Genomic DNA, 18,005 nt, shown 5'->3' on the forward strand with positions numbered 1-18,005 from the left:
CCTTAAGTTTATTCCTAGGTATTTTATTCTTTTAGTATGATTGTAAATGGGACTGTTTCCTTGATTTCTTTCTGCTTATTATTATTATTGTTAGTGTATAGAAATGTTAACAGATTTCTGTATATTGATTTTGTACCTTGCGACCTTACTGAATTCATTTATCAGTTCCAGTAGTTTTTTGGTGGAGTCTTTGGGTTTTTTTTTTAATTTTTTTTTTTCAACGTTTTTTTTTTTATTTATTTTTGGGACAGAGAGAGACAGAGCATGAACGGGGGAGGGGCAGAGAGAGAGGGAGACACAGAATCGGAAACTGGCTCCAGGCTCTGAGCCATCAGCCCAGAGCCTGACGCGGGGCTCGAACTCACGGACCACGAGATCGTGAGATCGTGACCTGGCTGAAGTCGGACGCTTAACCGACTGCGCCACCCAGGCGCCCCAGAGTCTTTGGGTTTTTTATATATAGTATCGTGTCATCTGCAAACAGTGATAGTTTTACTTGTTCCTTACCAATTTGGATGCCTTTGATTTGTTTTTCTTGTCTGATTGCTGTGGCAAGACTTCTAGTACCATGTTGAATAAAAGTGGTGACAGTGAACATCCTTTTCTCGTTTCTGACCTTAGGGGAATTGAGTAGGATGTTAGCTGTGGGTTTTTTCATATATGGCCTTTATTATGTTGAGGTATGTTTCCTCTAGACCTACTCTGTTGAAGGTTTCTATCAAGAATGATGTATTTTGTCAAAAGCTTTTTCTGCAACTATTGAAATGATATGGTTTTTATCCTTTCTGTTGTTGATGTGATGTATCATACTGATTGATTTTCAAATACTGAACCACACTTGCACCCCAGGAATGAATCCCATTTGATCACGGTGAATGATTTTTTTAATGAATTGCTGGATGTGATTTGCTAATATCTTGTTGAGGATTTTTGTGTCTACATTCATCAGAGATACTGACTTGCAGTTCTCCTTTTTTTTTTTAAATTTTTTTTTTCAACGTTTATTTATTTTTGGGACAGAGAGAGACAGAGCTTGAACGGGGAAGGGGCAGAGAGAGAGGGAGACACAGAATCGGAAACAGGCTCCAGGCTCCGAGCCATCAGCCCAGAGCCTGACGCGGGGCTCGAACTCCCGGACCGCGAGATCGTGACCTGGCTGAAGTCGGACGCTTAACCGACTGCGCCACCCAGGCGCCCCTGCAGTTCTCCTTTTTTTGTAGTGTCTATCTGGTTTCAGTGTGAGGGTAATGTTAGCCTCAGAGAATGAATTTGGAAGCTTTCTTTCCTCCTCTATTTTTTAGAATAGTTTGAGAAGTATAGGTATTAACTCTTCTTTAAATGTTTGGTAGAATTCACCTGTGAAGTTGTCTACCCCTGGACTTTTGTTCGTTGGGCATTTTTTGATTACTGATTCAATTTCACTGCTGGTAATTGGTCTGTTCAAATTTTCAATTTCTTCCTGATTCAGTTTTGGGAGGTTTTATGTTTCTAGGAATTTATCCATTTCTTCTAGGGTGTCCAATTTGTTGTAATAAATAGTTTTCATAATATTCTCTTATAATCCTTTGTATTTCTGTGGTGTCAGCTGTTACATTGTACTTTAAATAATAGATACTTAACATTCAGTTTCTTGTTCACACAACTAGACACACAACCAAAAACTCTTCCTGTAACATATCAGAAGAAACCATTATAATCATCAAAAAATGAACATTTAATGTCTTTTAGTAAGTTTTATATTCTATAAAACATGTAGAACTTCATGAAAAAATTTTTTCTGAGAATAAGGATTTGGCTATTTTCACAACTGGACTGTATAGGTAGAGGCAGCATGCCTATTTATGGAAAACTTATTTTCCATACACTCCTCAGTCTCTACAGGAAGCAGTTCAATATCATATTATGCAAATGAGAGAAAGGAATGCCCCAGAGAGTGATTCCTCTGTACAAGGAAAAATTCATTTCCATACAAGGAAAAATGTATTACCTTTCTCCACACAAGTATCAGGTACTGGCTCATGTGACTGCTTTATCGGTGAGGAAGCTTTCACTGGGGCTGGAATGGTCAAAGGCAAAGATGGTGGGGCATCAGAGATGTCTGACTCGGAAGACTGAGGATAAATGGAGTCTTCTCCAAGAGAATGTCGGTGGAGCTCAACATCCACTACCTACACAATCAGGCAACAATTGGACTCATGAATCCATCATCAGTGTCACAGAAAGCCCCAAGCTTGTCTAAGAACGTGGTACTCTAAGGGATGTAACAAATGATTTTTAATCATACTTCAAAGGCAATTTCAATCTAAGAACTAAAGGACTTACCCCAGAATGTAATCTAGTTTGGTTTAATAGATAAATAACCCAGTGAAACCAATCATATAATTTGGGACTATTTGCTGTTTCTATGCCTTAGAACACTCTTCCCCCACAAATCCCTGTATGACTGCCTCTTTCTCATCAAGTCTCAATCAAATGTCACCTTCTCAGAGAGGCTTTCCCTAACCAACCTAGCTAAAGCAACTCCCTTGTCCCCCAGCTACTCTCTTCTTTATATCACTTATTTCCTTTTGTTTACTATATATCTTCTTCCCATTCTCAACACTATCAAGAATATAACTCTTTAAGAACAGCAGCTATCTCTCTATATCCCCGTTACCAAGACCAGTGTCTCCTATATAGTACATGCTCAATAAGTATCTTTATATCTTCTTCCCATTCTCAACACTATCAAGAATATAACTCTTTAAGAACAGCAGCTATCTCTCTGTATCCCCATTACCAGGACCAATGTCTCCTATATAGTACATGCTCAGTAAGTATCTTTTGATACAACAGAGCACATTTCCCTAAACAGAATAAGGTTTAATTGGCTAATTCTAACTATAATGGCTACTGCTGATATAGCATGAACACTACCAACAACAAAACAAGTGGAAGGAAGGGCATGGGGAAGAAGAACCAAGTTGAAGGTCTCATTTCCAGACTTTAAAACTTATTATTACAAAACTATAGTAATCAAAACCATGTGGTACTAGCATCAAGAAGACATATAGACCACTGGAATAAAATGCCATCTCATATATATGGCCAAATTATTTTTGACAAGAATGCCAAGACCACTGGGAAAAGGACAGTCTTTTCAACAAATGGTTCTGGGAAAACTGGATATCCACATGCATTAGAATGAAAGAAGACCCGGGGCGCCTGGGTGGCACAGTCGGTTAAGCGTCCGACTTCAGCCAGGTCACGATCTCGCGGTCCGTGAGTTCGAGCCCCGCGTCAGGCTCTGGACTGATGGCTTGGAGCCTGGAGCCTGTTTCTGATTCTGTGTCTCCCTCTCTCTCTGCCCCTCCCCCGTTCATGCTCTGTGTCTCTCTGTCCCAAAAATAAACGTTGAAAAACGTTGAAAAAAAAAATTAAAAAAAAAAAAAAAGAATGAAAGAAGACCTTTACCTCACACCATATACAAAAATTAACTCAAAATGGATCAAAGACCCAAACAGAAGACCCAAAACAGTAAAACACTTAGAAGAAAATATAAGGGCAAAGCTTCATGACACTGGATTTGGCAATGACTTCTTGGATATGATATAAAAAGCACAGGCAACAAAAGAAAAAAGAGAATCACTGGACTGCATCAAAATTAAAAACTTCTGTGCATCAAAGGACACGATCAATAGAGTGAATAGGTAATAATACACAGAATGATCTGATGAGAAATTAATATCAAGAATACAGAGAACTCCTAAAACTCAAAAACGAAAAACCAAACACCTGATTCAAAAATAGGCAAAGGATCTGACTAGACATTTCTCCAGAGAACATATACAAGCAGCCAATAAACACATGAAAAGATACTCAACATCAATAATCATTAGGAAAATGCAAATCAAAACCACAACGAAATACCACCTCACACTCATTAGTTTGGCCACTATCAAAATAATAGAAAATAAGTGCTGGAAAACAGGTGGAGAAACTGGAACCATTGTGCACTGTTTGTGGGAATGTAAAATGGTACAGCTGCTATAGAAAGACTGTGGCTGTCCCTCAATAATTAAAAACAGAGCTACCATGGGGCACCTGGCTGGCTTAGTCAGTGGAGTGTACAGCTACTTATCTTGGGACTGTAGGTTCAAGCCCCATGCTAGGTATAGAGATTTCTTTAAAAAATAAAATCTTCCAAAAAAAAAAAAAATAGAGCTACCATATGATCTAGCAATTCCACTGTCTTGGGTATGTACCCAAAAGAACTGAAAGCATAGACTCAAACAGATATCTATACACCCATGTTCTTAGCAGGATTATTCAAATAACCAAAAGATGTAAGCAACTCAAGTGTTCATTAACAGATCACTGGATAAACAAAACGTATACACATACAATGGAATATTATTCAGCCTTTTTTAGGAAGAAAATTGTGATGCACGCTACAACACAGATGAACCTTGAGAACATTTCACTAAGTAAAATGTGCCAATCAAAAAAAAAAAAAAAAAAGAAGACTGCATAATTCCACTTATATGATGCCTAGAGTAGTCAAAACTTCACAGAGACCCAAAGTAGAGGGTGTTTGCCAGGGGTTGAAAGGAAAGGGGAATGGTTACTGTAAATGGGTATAGTTTCAGTTTTCCAAGAGGAAAAGAGTTCTGGAGACGCATGGTAGCAATACATGCACAAAAATGTGAGTATATTTAATACCTCTTAATTGTACAATTAAACATTGTTAAAATGATACTTTATGTGCATTTTAATCATTTTTTTTTTAATTTAAAAAGGGAGAAGAAAAACTCTTTAAAAAATTCAGCACTCATTTTTTTCCAGTTAAAAATGAAGATCAATTTTCATTCTACTTATTCCCAAATAATACTGCAGGAAATACCTACCGTCTCTGCTCCAAGAGTCTGCAGGCCAGTGTAAGTTCTATCCAGCTATTGAAAGAGAAAAGAAGAGTGTAAAGTTTCACTAAGCTTACTTATAAATCTTAGCATACAATCTCATCTAAAACCCCTTTCACCACAAGTCTTCGTAACATAGGATCTATTTTTTCATAATATATCTATTCATCACTTCGATAAAAACCCTCTGAATTGGAGGGATGAGTAAAATTAATAAAAACCTCAACCATATAGTTATTATACCTTTAATATAAACTATATACTTCTAAAAACATTCTAAGCACTATCTAAAAATGGAGGAAGTTTTACACAAAATGGTGTTTACTATAGCCATGAACTGGAGACATAAAAGTCCAGCTATAGAGGAATGCTTAAGTAAATCCTGAACCATCAACTGTGAAGTATTATAGCCATTTAGATGGTGTTTACAAAGATGATGTAAAAAATGTAACATAAACAAAATTTACACCTACATACAAAAAGGCTCAGTTCTTATTCCTGTATTTTATTTATACTATCACTTTAAAAAAATAATCTGTGGCACAAAAACAGACACATAGACCAATGGAATAGAATAGAAACCCCAGAACTAGACCCACAAACGTATGGCCAACTCATCTTTGACAAAGCAGGAAAGAACATCCAATGGAAAAAAGACAGCCTCTTTAACAAATGGTGCTGGGAGAACTGGACAGCAACATGCAGAAGGTTGAAACTAGACCACTTTCTCACACCATTCACAAAAATAAACTCAAAATGGATAAAGGACCTGAATGTGAGACAGGAAACCATCAAAACCTTAGAGTAGAAAGCAGGAAAAGACCTCTCTGACCTCAGCCGTAGCAATCTCTTACTCGACACATCCCCAAAGGCAAGGGAATTAAAAGCAAAAGTGAATTACTGGGACCTTATGAAGATAAAAAGCTTCTGCACAGCAAAGGAAACAACCAACAAAACTAAAAGGCAACCAACGGAATGGGAAAAGATATTCGCAAATGACATATCAGACAAAGGGCTAGTATCCAAAATCTATAAAGAGCTCACCAAACTCCACACCCGAAAAACAAATAACCCAGTGAAGAAATGGGCAGAAAACATGAATAGACACTTCTCTAAAGAAGACATCCGGATGGCCAACAGGCACATGAAAAGATGTTCAGCGTCGCTCCTTATCAGGGAAACACAAATCAAAACCACACTCAGGTATCACCTCACGCCAGTCAGAGTGGCCAAAATGAACAAATCAGGAGACTATAGATGCTGGCGAGGATGTGGAGAAACGGGAACCCTCTTGCACTGTTGGTGGGAATGCAAATTGGTGCAGCCGCTCTGGAAAGCAGTGTGGAGGTTCCTCAGAAAATTAAAAATAGACCTACCCTATGACCCAGCAATAGCACTGCTAGGAATTTATCCAAGGGATACAGGAGTACTGATGCATAGGGCCACTTGTACCCCAATGTTCATAGCAGCACTCTCAACAATAGCCAAATTATGGAAAGAGCCTAAATGTCCATCAACTGATGAATGGATAAAGAAATTGTGGTTTATATACACAATGGAGTACTACGTGGCAATGAGAAAAAATGAAATATGGCCTTTTGTAGCAACGTGGATGGAACTGGAGAGTGTGATGCTAAGTGAAATAAGCCATACAGAGAAAGACAGATACCATATGGTTTCACTCTTATGTGGACCCTGAGAAATTAACAGGAACCCATGGGGTAGGGGAAGGAAAAAAAAAAACAGGTTAGAGTGGGAGAGAGCCAAAGCATAAGAGACTGTTAAAAACTGAGAACAAACGGAGGGTTGATGGGGGGTGGGAGGGAGGAGAGGGTGGGTGATGGATATTGAGGAGGGCACCTTTTGGGATGAGCACTGGGTGTTGTATGGAAACCAATTTGTCAATAAACTTCATATAAAAATAAATAAATAAATAAAATAAAAAAAAAATAATCTGTACACACACACACACAAATATTACTTAGCCATAAAAAAGAATGAAATCTTGCCATTTGCATCAGTATGGATGGACCTAGAGGCTATTATGCTAAGTGAAATAAGTCAGGCAGAGAAAGACAAATACTATAGGATTTCACTGATGTGTAGAATCTAAAAACCAAAACAAATGAACAAACAAAAACCAGAAACAGACCTACAAATACAGAGAACAAACTGGTGTTTGCCAGAGAGGACAGGGGTAAGGTGTTGGGCAAAATAAGTGAAGCAGATTAAGAGGTACAATCTTCCAGTTATGCAAGTCACAGGGATGAAAAGTACAGCATGGGGAATGTACTGTAGTACTTTGTAGTACTGTAGTAACCTTGTACAGTGACTACACTTACTGAGTTTCGTATAGAATTGTCAAATCACTATGCTGTATACCTATAACTAATATAACACTGTATGTCAACTGTATTTCAATAAAGATAAAAATCAGAAAAAGTTTTTGCTTAGCATAAACAATTTGTTACTCAACAGCATTTTTGCTTTTTGCAATAAAGCACTCAAACCTCCATCCTCACCAAAAAAAAAAAAAAAAAAAAGAGGATTTGTGGAGCTTATCAATATAAACATTACACAGTAAGATCAATGGGGGAAAACTATTAAGTTTGGTAAAAAGGAAAGATGATTTACTAATCAATAAATAGAAAACTCTAAGACTTGCAAAAAGTACATTTCAAGTTCTGGCTGAGGTCCTTAGCAGCCAACACAGACATGACAACTCAGTCATGAGAACCAGTTTCATAACAAAAAAGGCAATGCAGGGTGAATTCATACTCGTTCCATGGAGGAGATCTAGAATTTTAATACTTAAACCTTAGCCAACAGTATGACTGTTAAAAGGAGATGGGCGGGGCGCCTGGGTGACTCAGTTGGTGGGACGTCCAACTTTGTTCGGCTCAGTTCATGATCTCATAGTTCATGGGTTCGAGCCCTGCATCTGGCTCTGTGCTGATAGCTCAGAGCCTGGAGCCTGCTTTGGATTCTGTGTCTTCCTCTCTCGGGACCTCACCTATTTGTGCTCTCTCTCTCTCTCTCTCACTCTCAAAAAATAACCATTAAAAAAAATTTCTTTTTAATGACGTGGGCAATTTTAGGCTATGTCCATTTTCTTTTTTTTTTTTTTTTTTTTTAGTTTTTGTTCCTTTTTTGTTCCTATTTTTTTTAGTTTATGTTCATATTCTCCACAGCATGGAAATAATAGTCTCGCTGTAATCTGTAGTGGCCTATGTTTCACTCTTGGGACGATACTTTATGAGAGACATTGATAACCTAGGACTGTTATCCAAATGGCAAGAGAAACTAGAAAGCACTGTGTACAAGGAATGTTATAAGAATAGGTTCTGCCTGGGGGCGCCTGGGTGGCTCAGTTGGTTAAGCGTCCAAATTCAACTCAGGTCATGATCTCGTGGTTCATGGGTTTGAGCCCTGCGTTGGACTCTGTGCTGACAACTTAGAGCCTGGAGCCCGCTTTGGATTCTGTGTCTCCCTCTCTCTCTGCCCCTCCCCTGCTCATGCTCTGTCTCTCTCTCTCAAAAATAAATAAATGTTGGGGCACCTGGGTGGCTCAGTCAGTTAAGCGGCCAACTTCAGCTCAGGTCATGATCTCACAGTCTATGAGTTCGAGCCCCACATCAGGCTCTGTGCTGACAGCTCAGAGCCTGGAGCCTGTTTCAGATTCTGTGTCTCCCTCTCTCTGACCCTCCCCCGTTCGTGCTCTGTCTCTGTCTCAAAAATATATAAGCTTAAAAAAAAAAATTATAAATAAACAAATAAATAAATAAATGTTAAGGGAAAAAAAAAGAAGAATAGGTTCTGCCTGGAAAGGATTTAAGAAGAGCCATGAGGGCCGTCATTAAACATTTTTAGGATTCTTATAAAACAACACAAAGTCCTGTCCTGTGCTATTCTAGAAATCAAACTAGGACAAACTAGGACAGTTTTAGTTAAATTTATGAAAGAATCTTCCAAAAGTTTATTTACAAAATGGATAAAAGGGTTGTTTTGGGAATTACTGTGTTCCATGGTGATGGTTCATCAGGGATTCAGGATGTGGGAATTTCATAGATTCTGGGAACTTCAAATTTTACATACCTCTAATACTTGAGTACTTAGTACATAATGTAATTATTACAGTATCAAATATAGATTGTTAAGCATTCCAGCAGCATTTCAAAATACAGAGAGATCACTATGGGTTTAGTCAGGAAAAGTTACATAGGAATCTGAACTTGAAGAATGGAAAGAATTCAAACAGGCATTATTAAAAACAAACAAACAAACAAACAAACACACAAAAGAAGGAGGCCCAGGGCATTTCTGGGATGTGAATAACTGACCTGGCTGGAGTAGGATGTCCATGCAGGGGATTAGTGTGAGATAATGTAGGAAAAAAAGTGTGTTGAGTCAAAATGTGAGGAGCGCTGAAGAGTCAGGGAAGTCTGAACTTGAGTAAAGGGAATTCAATGAAGGTTTCTCAGAGAGGAACAGCATAATGGTTTTCCTATTTCAGGAAGACTAATCTGATGGTGCTCAGAATGGATTTAGGGTAAAGGAGACAGATTAGAACTAAAGAACTTAATCAGGAGACATTAGAATAATAGCCTTGGCAAGAGCAGGAAAGGAGAAGGGTAGAATCTAAGAAAGATGATGAAGAAAGAATAATAGTCTGCAACTGAACAAATATTTAGAACAAAGAGGGGAGAATCCAAGATGGCTCTGAGATTTAACACAGCAATAAAAGGGAAAATACTCCAATACAAAGATCACATGGTCACAACACAGTGTTTAAGGCCTGAAGGCCTATCAATACATAATAATAAAATTAAGCTTTCCAGAAAAGCCGATAAAAAAACTTAAATACTGTCCTTTTAAAAACACTGTGTCTTGGGGCGCCTGGGTGGCTCAGTCGGTTGAGCATCCGACTTTGGCCCAGGTCATAATCTCATGGTTCACAAGTTCGAGCCCTGCATTGAGCTCCGTGCTGACAGCTCAGAGCCTGGAGCCTGCTTCAGATTCTGTGTCTCCCCCCCCCCCCCCCGCCCCTCTTCTGCTCATGCGCTATCTCTCTCTCTCTCTGTCAAAAATAAATAAACATTAAGAAAAAAAATTTTTTTAAATAAATGAAAACATTAAAATAAAATAAAATAAAATAAAATAAAATAAAATAAAATAAAATAAAATAAAATAAAATAAAATAATACAAAACAAAAACTGTGTCTCAAACTTCCATCAGGACCTCTAAGTGATATGGACAATATAATAGTATAAGAACTATGTAAATAATTCCTTATATTTTAGAAATTAGGGCTGGGCCCAGTGCAATGTAAGATTAGTATGTGCAGTGCTTAAAATAAGATAAAAGGAAAGCAACTATTTTATACCTTCCTCTAATTAAGTGGGACCATATCTTGCCCCTCTGAACAAAGTGGCTGTATGTGCTTGATTCCATTCCAGTTCTTCTGCTAGGTTATAATGCAATCTAATCTTATAGTAATCTCTCAGATATAACTTAAACACAAAGTTTAACAGTGCTGTCACCAATGGAGAGCAAATTTTAGCCTTAAGGTTGAAAAAGTTGTATTTGTAAGGCACCTGGGTGGCTCAGCCAGTTAAGTGTCCAACTTTGGCTCTGGTCATGATCTCATCTCACAGTTTGTGAGTTTAAGCCCCACATCAGGCTCTGTGCTGACAGCCTGAAGCCTGGAGCTGCTTCAGATTCTGTGTCTCCCTCTCTCTCTGCCCCTCCCCAGCTCACACTCTGTCTCTCTTGCTCTCAAAAATAAACAAGCATTAAAAAAAAAAAGAAAGAAAGAAAAAGTTGTATTTGTAGAAGAAAGGGAATTCTGCAGATGTACCGACATTCATTTAGTTCAATTTTGGGAGCCAGTAATGGGAATAATGTGGTAAACCACAAAGTAAAGGTGCTTTGGGAGAAGTTTAATATTAGAATTTTATCTTATGTAGAGAAAATCTACATGAGACTACATAGAGGAACTAGGAAAACATTTTAAAAAATGGTCTTCCAATCATAAAAGTTAAACATGCTTATTATATAAAATTAGAAAAAGACAAAAACAAAAAATAGAAAATAAGGGCAGGAGAAATTGCCCACAATGTCATACTACAATTACTCCAACATTTTGGTGTATTTCTTTTGTGTTTTTTCCACCTATTTAAAATCACAGTTGACTTCATACTATACATACATATTATACCCTGTACTTTTCACTTGCCATAGTTGGTAGTTTTTCCCCAGGTATAGAAAACACGTCATAATATATAACTTAAAATGGCTGCATAATAAACCATGTGGATATATTAATAAGGGATTTCTTAAAATACAAAAGAATTACAACTTTGTACAGTACTTTCAACTTTCTAAAATATGTTCACTCCTGTCTTAATGCTTCCAAGATAAACATATTCTATTCTATATCCTTATGAGATAAACAGGCTTATTATTTGCCTCATTTTACAAAAAAGTATACAGGTTTTTTTTAATGTTTATTTATTGCGTAAGAGAGAGAGAGAAAGAGAGAATCCCAAGCAGGCTCCATGCTCAGTGCAGAGCCCAACATGGGGCTTGATCTAACAAACCAGGAGATCATGACCTGAGCCAAAATCAAAAGTTGGATGCTTAATCAGTCAAGCCATCTAGGCACCCCATAGATTTTTTAAAGATTTCGGTCACTTAGTCTCAGGTAACACAGTAACAGTGAGCTTTGATCAGAGACTCAAGTCTTCTGATTCTCTGACCAGTTCATCTTTTTAAAGAACATACATTCTGCTGTAGTGCAACTGCTCCCCCAACCTTCAGGGAACAAAGGAGTCTTGTAGCAGTATGCATCACACAATCAAAAATATTAATCCTGCTTCCACTGTCCTTAGCTACTTCTCTCAGGAGGCCTAACCCATTGCTTTAAGTAACCAGACACAAAGAGGAACTTCAGGGGTACCTGGGTGGCTCAGTTGATTGAGCATCCGACTCTTGATTTCAGCTCAGGTCATGATCCCAGGGTTATGGCACTGCTTAAGATATTCTCTCTCCCCCCCCCCACTTCCACCCCTCTGTCCCCCCCTCCCCCCAGCTCACACTCTCTAATTAAAAAAAAAAAAAAAAAAAAAAGGAGGTAATTCACTTCTGGGGAACAATGTTTTGTTACAATACCTTCAGATTATGTATGATATCTATCCGTTTGTTCTGGCTGTCTTTAAAGTGAACTTGAACTCTGACAGGAAACTCGCCCCAGCCTCTTCTGGTGAGGTGAAAAGGAGGCTCTCTAGGGAAAAGCAGGTATTAACACATTAAGCCACAGTCAGTCTCTCATTCTAGACAAGAAAATTTTCTCGTATTGGTAAGTCAGAAATTCAGAGCCTCTTACTATCGTTTACATTTCCTCATTTGAAGCTAAATCAATATGAATTTTGCTAAGATGCTAAAAGAAAAACTGAACTCAAACCTACATTAAACTTTCAATTACTGAATAGAGATATTTATAGTATATAATCCAGTATCATTATTTTCACAGACAGTGATTCAAGGTGATTTGTTGGATATCATACAGTAGAAGCCAGAATCTTTGCCTGCTACTTGACAGACACAGGCTGTGAGGTATATGTTCCTTACCCCAGACACTCATATTTATTCCTCCACTCTGGCAAAAACAATAGATCACAAATGCTCATCTGAAAGTGACAATTTATTTGAAACTATCCACTAACCTGATTTAAAAGATCTTATGTTCACAATATGATCTTCCCCAGTGATTATGATTTTAGTGGATAGAGAGAAATGTGTGTGAATGTTAACTGGATTAGAGAATTTTTAGTCAAAACAGAATTTGTGAAAGAAACAAAAAGGAAAGTTGGTGAAAAAACAACTAGCAAATTATTAATTGATGCTGGATATATAAGGGTTCAAGATACTCTACTTTTAAATATGTTTGGAATTTTCCACATAAAAATACTTTAAATTTAACTGAGAGAACTTCATGTACTCAAAAATAATATGGTATAACAGGGGAGAGAGAATGCTTTAAAGTGAAAATGTTCATTATGAATCACTACCTTGGAATTACTATAATGAGAGAAGATGCCAAGATGACAGGGAGGAAGAAACATTCAGCTGGATGTGCTTTTCAAAAACTAAGAAGAGACATGAATTCAGTAAGGGCTGAGTCCAAGAACACAACCTGAAAGGAGTCTAACAACGGATGTGAATTACCAAGCACAAGGCTACCAAGAAAGCTCAAGTCAGGAAAAATCCACGAGTACGAGAGTAGGATGGAAGGGAGAAAAAGCAATAGCTATGTTATAAAACAGAGAGAAAGAAAACTAGAGTGTCCTTGGTGGGAGAAACCAGTTGAACACCAGGTGAGTTATAGTAAGTAAAGTAGCTATGATGTTGGTATAGGTCCAGACAGAAATTAAAAAGTTTACGGTCAGGGCGCCTGGGTGGTTCAGTCGGTTAAGCATCCAACTTCAGCTCAGGTCATTATCTCGTGGTTCATGTGTTTGAGCCCTACGTCGGGCTCTGTGCTGACAGCTTGGAGCCTGCTTCAGATTCTGTCTCTGTCTCTCTGCCCCTCCCCTACTCACTGTCTGTCTCTCTCTCAAATATAAAAAATAAAACATTAAAAAAAAATTTTTTTTTTAAGTTTAGGGTCAAATGAGAAGATTGACTTGATATGGTAATTTGAAAAGGGATGAAGTGGGGCCAAGGCATGGTGAATGTAAGAATAATAATTAAAGTTTTATTGATGACATGTTTGGTCATTTAAATTCCATTAAAGCTAAGTAGATAGCCTAAATTCATTTTTCAATACATCAATTATATTGTTTGTATGCTGAATTTCTCTTACAACGGATATTGCAAATTAGCGGTGTTCCTCAATTTATGTACATTGGCTAAACTCTCATGAATGAACAGGAAGGACTGCTGCCAGAGAAGACAGACAAACAGCATAGAGGCCAGGAAAAAGGAACAATGCTTTTAACAGGAAATTTCTCCCTAACCATATTTTTGGAAGCAAAAAAAGGAACATAAGACTTACCAACAGACATTACCTATAGAAATGTTAAACTTCAAAAGATACACATATCTCACACACAAAAAGACTGCTTCCCTCAAACAGACTTTTTTTATTTCTGGATTCCTCACAGAAGGTGAAATGTATCAATGACCAAGAATGAAAACTCACAGAATACTGGGTTAAAAAAAAAAAAAAATGGCTTTACTAGATATATACAGCATGGAGTACAACTCCTTATCCAAGTAATTAATTCAAATGGTCAACCAGTCTTCCAAGGTCACTTCTAGTGACCTAAAACTCATTATTTAATGAGATTCTCTACCACATTTCTGAACAGTTCCATTATAAAAATATTTCACCTTTCTCCTACATGTTAGATCTACTATATGCCTTTTGCAATCACAAATTCTTCCTCCACATGACCTTCAAAAAACCTAAAACATCCCCTAAGTTTCTCTTTTTAAGATGAACACATTCTATTCCCTGCAACAGCAGCAGACACTTAAATATTTACTATGACCCAATCACTGTTTTAAGCCCTTCGTATCTATTAACTTATCTAATCTTCACAACCACACTATGAAATGTCCCTTCTGAGACACAGTAAGGTTGAATAACTAAGTTCCCCAAGGTCACACAGCAAATATGCAGTAGAGCTGAGATTCAAACTCAGGCAACAAACTCCAGGGCCCACACTTTAACCGCTAGTTGTCCACATCCCTGTGGTGTGAGATCTCCTTACTGTTCAGACGACTCTCCTCCCAGAGGCATAACACCATGGCTAGATATTGTCAGAATGCAGGGTAGAGCAAGTCTGCTTTACCTCTAATAAAACAGCCTAAGACTGAATTACCATGTGAAATGACCTGGTTTCACTTTTTTGGTTTTTACTTTTCAATGTGGCAATTAGAAAATTTTAAATTACTTATGTGCGTCATAATATTAGACAGTGTAGCTCTAAAGAGCGCCTATATTCAAGCTAAATGAAACAGATACAACAAACTTTAGTCACTCATGTACTAGGACCAGAATACTCTACTCAACTTCTCAAAGGAAGGAACCATGTGTTCTTCATCTTTGCAATCCCTGCATCAAGTCCTGGACCTAGAATGCATTTAGTGACTATCTTGTACCTAAAAGCAAAGTTTACTATCAGAGCCTTTAGGAAGCTGGCTAAGGATGGTCGTGGTAACTGAACCAAATGTCAAAAAGATGCTTCTTAGCAGAATCTACAAGTAATGTACTGTGATGAGGAAATTCAGAGTACATGAGAAACACACATTTGCTTATGAGCTACAGGGAAGATTAACCCCAAGAGTCTCCCCTACTCATCAAATTACTTTAGACACCTGATGTGAAAAACATCTTAAGATCCACGTAAAGAACATGAAGAGTTACAATTAAATCTAGGATACATGCTGGGGTGCCTGGGTGGCTCAGTCGGTTAAATGTCCGACTCCTGATTTTGGGTCAGGTTGTGATCTCACAATCCATGGGACTGAGCCCTGCATCCGGCTCTGCGCTGACAACGTGGAGTCTGTTTGGGATTCTTCCTCTCCCTGCCGCTCCCCACTCATGTTCTTGCTCTCTCTCAAAATAAACTTTTTAAAAATAATAAAATCTTTTAAAAATGTAAGGAAAAGATGGATCATTGATACTGGGACAACTATCATCCATATGAAGAAAATAAAAATCCCATTTCCAAGTATTTTCCCTTCTGACCATCTATCAATTCCTATCTTTCCAGCTCCATTCCTAATCCAACTATTGTTTGAACCCACTGGGAATTCCACTTCTTACCCATACCAATTTTCACTACCTCTCACTGCTCTTTATATAATTTCCTTCTCTCTTTACTCAGCCTATATTCTACAGTATACCAGTATCATAATAACCTCATTTAAAAAGTGAGGAAATCAATGAATTTAGAAATTAGGGTTCTGGGTGAACTGTCTACTTCCACGTCAAAGTCCTTGAGAATGACATCAACAGGAAACATCAGGACACTGGCTAAAACTGTCTTTGAAAGAGGGGAGTAACTGGGAAATTAGTAGATGTCTGCAACAAGGAGGACGATACAATGCTCCAAAGGAGCTGAGGGCTTTTAGGCAGAAAAGGGGAAAAGATGATCTAGAAGCCACAAATATGTGCAAGAAAGACACACACCTCACCCCTGGACCTAACGGTACATGGTATAAGAGAGAAAAAACAACTGTTGTTTGAAAGTTGTTCTCAGAAGCAGTGTTCTTAGGAGAGAGCCATGTTCTATTTTATTTATTTATTTTAATTTTTTTTTTTTTGAGAGACAGAGAGCAAGTGGGGAGAGGGGCACAGAATCTGAAGCAGGCTCCAGGCTCCGAGCTGTCAGCACAGAGCCTGATGTGGGGCTTGAACTCCTGAACTGTGAGGTCATGACCTGAGCCGAAGTTGGATGCCCAATGGATTGAGCCACCCAGGCGCCCCAGCCATGTTCTGTTTAAGAGTCAGGAGTGGAGGGACGCCTGGGTGGCGCAGTCGGTTGAGTGTCCGACTTCAGCCAGGTCACGATCTCGCGGTCCGGGAGTTCGAGCCCCGCGTCAGGCTCTGGGCTGATGGCTCAGAGCCTGGAGCCTGTTTCCGATTCTGTGTCTCCCTCTCTCTCTGCCCCTCCCCCGTTCATGCTCTGTCTCTCTCTGTCCCAAAAATAAATAAACGTTGGAAAAAAAAAAATGTTAAAAAAAAGAGTCAGGAGTGGAGAGAAGTTCTGAAGAGAGATAAGGATATAAATTTCACTGATAATAAACCAAAACCACTTCTACAATACATTCACACAATGAATGTATATGTGATATGCAACATCACATAAAGATGTAAAGAATACCTAAATGAAACAAATTTCAGAATAGCATATATATAAAATCAATCCATCTTCGTGAAATAATAATACCAACAATAACAAACTGTACTAGGTTAATATATGTAGAAAAAATATCACTGGGGTTACTTCTGAGAGGCTGAAATCATGGGAACTTTGAAAATTAAGTATTTCTGTAATGTTAGATTCCTACGTTTAATTCTATTATATTCTGATATAAAAAACAGGAAACTTTTACATTTCATCTGTATCTACATAAATAAGTTCAGCTATTTCCAGAAGGGAGGAGAATCCACTAATGTAATTCTGACAGGAGGAAATAGTGCCTTTACAGAGAGACAATAATCTGCATGAAGGAACCACAATTAAAACTACATTGTGACTAAAAGCCAAAACTAAGTAAATTATTAATAATAATTAAAGGGAATTTTCTCAAGTAAAAACACTCTTCTTCCACATCAGTAAATCTGTATTTCCTAAATTAAATAACTTAATTGTGCTTACCTAACTTCCACAAGGTCATTTGGTTTATAGCTGGGATGAAGAAAGAACCAAACTTTCTTGACAAAATGATTAATGCTGGGTTCTCTACGAGACCCTCGGACATATACCATCCACTTGTGGGTTGACTGGTCATTTTCTTCTCTCTTATCAGGAGGTATGTACCTGGAGGAGAAAAAAGAAAGAAGCCTGAACTCTTTTTTCCTTCAAAAACCTAGCAAAACATTTAACTCCTACTTAAAACAAGATTAAAAATCAATTATAAGAAAACAACTGGGAATTCACAAATATATGGAGATTAAAGAACATGCTACTGAACAATCAATGAATCAAAGAAGAAATCCAAGAGAAATCAAAAAATATCTTAACTGAAAATGGAAATACAACATATCGAAACCTAAGGGATACAGCAGGTTTTAAGAAGGAGATTTATAGCAATAAATGCCTACATTAAGAAAGATCTCAAAAGAATGAACAAAGCCCAAAGTTAACAGAAAGAAGGAAATAATAAAGATGAGAGGGGAAACAGAAGAAATGGAGACAAAAAGAGCTATTTTTTTTTAAAGGTAAACAAAATAGACAAACCTTTGGCTAGACTTACCAAGAAAAAAGAGAAAGGACTCAAATAAAATTATAAATAAAGAGGAGATGTTACAACTAATAGCACACAGCTCGTGGATGGCTCAGTCAGTTAAGTGTCTGACTCTTGGTTTTGCT

At 37.8% G+C, this 18,005-nt stretch overlaps 1 protein-coding gene across 4 annotated transcripts in view; it reads right to left on the reverse strand.

Annotated features, from left to right (window-relative positions):
* The window catches only part of YEATS2 (YEATS domain containing 2), a 115,707-nt gene that overhangs the window by 55,154 nt on the left and 42,548 nt on the right, over positions 1-18,005 (reverse strand). For all 4 annotated transcript variants that reach the window (XM_023260359.2, XM_023260357.2, XM_023260358.2 and 1 more), the window contains 4 exons: positions 17,292-17,453; positions 12,070-12,181; positions 4,887-4,931; positions 1,988-2,168 (listed from right to left, as the gene is read on the reverse strand). In XM_023260359.2, coding sequence (XP_023116127.2) covers positions 1,988-2,168; positions 4,887-4,931; positions 12,070-12,181; positions 17,292-17,453 — 500 coding nt within the window. The remainder of the gene's footprint in view (positions 1-1,987; positions 2,169-4,886; positions 4,932-12,069; positions 12,182-17,291; positions 17,454-18,005) is intronic.

This window comes from Felis catus, chromosome C2 (assembly GCF_018350175.1).
Source record: "Felis catus isolate Fca126 chromosome C2, F.catus_Fca126_mat1.0, whole genome shotgun sequence".
Taxonomy (NCBI): domain Eukaryota; kingdom Metazoa; phylum Chordata; class Mammalia; order Carnivora; family Felidae; genus Felis; species Felis catus.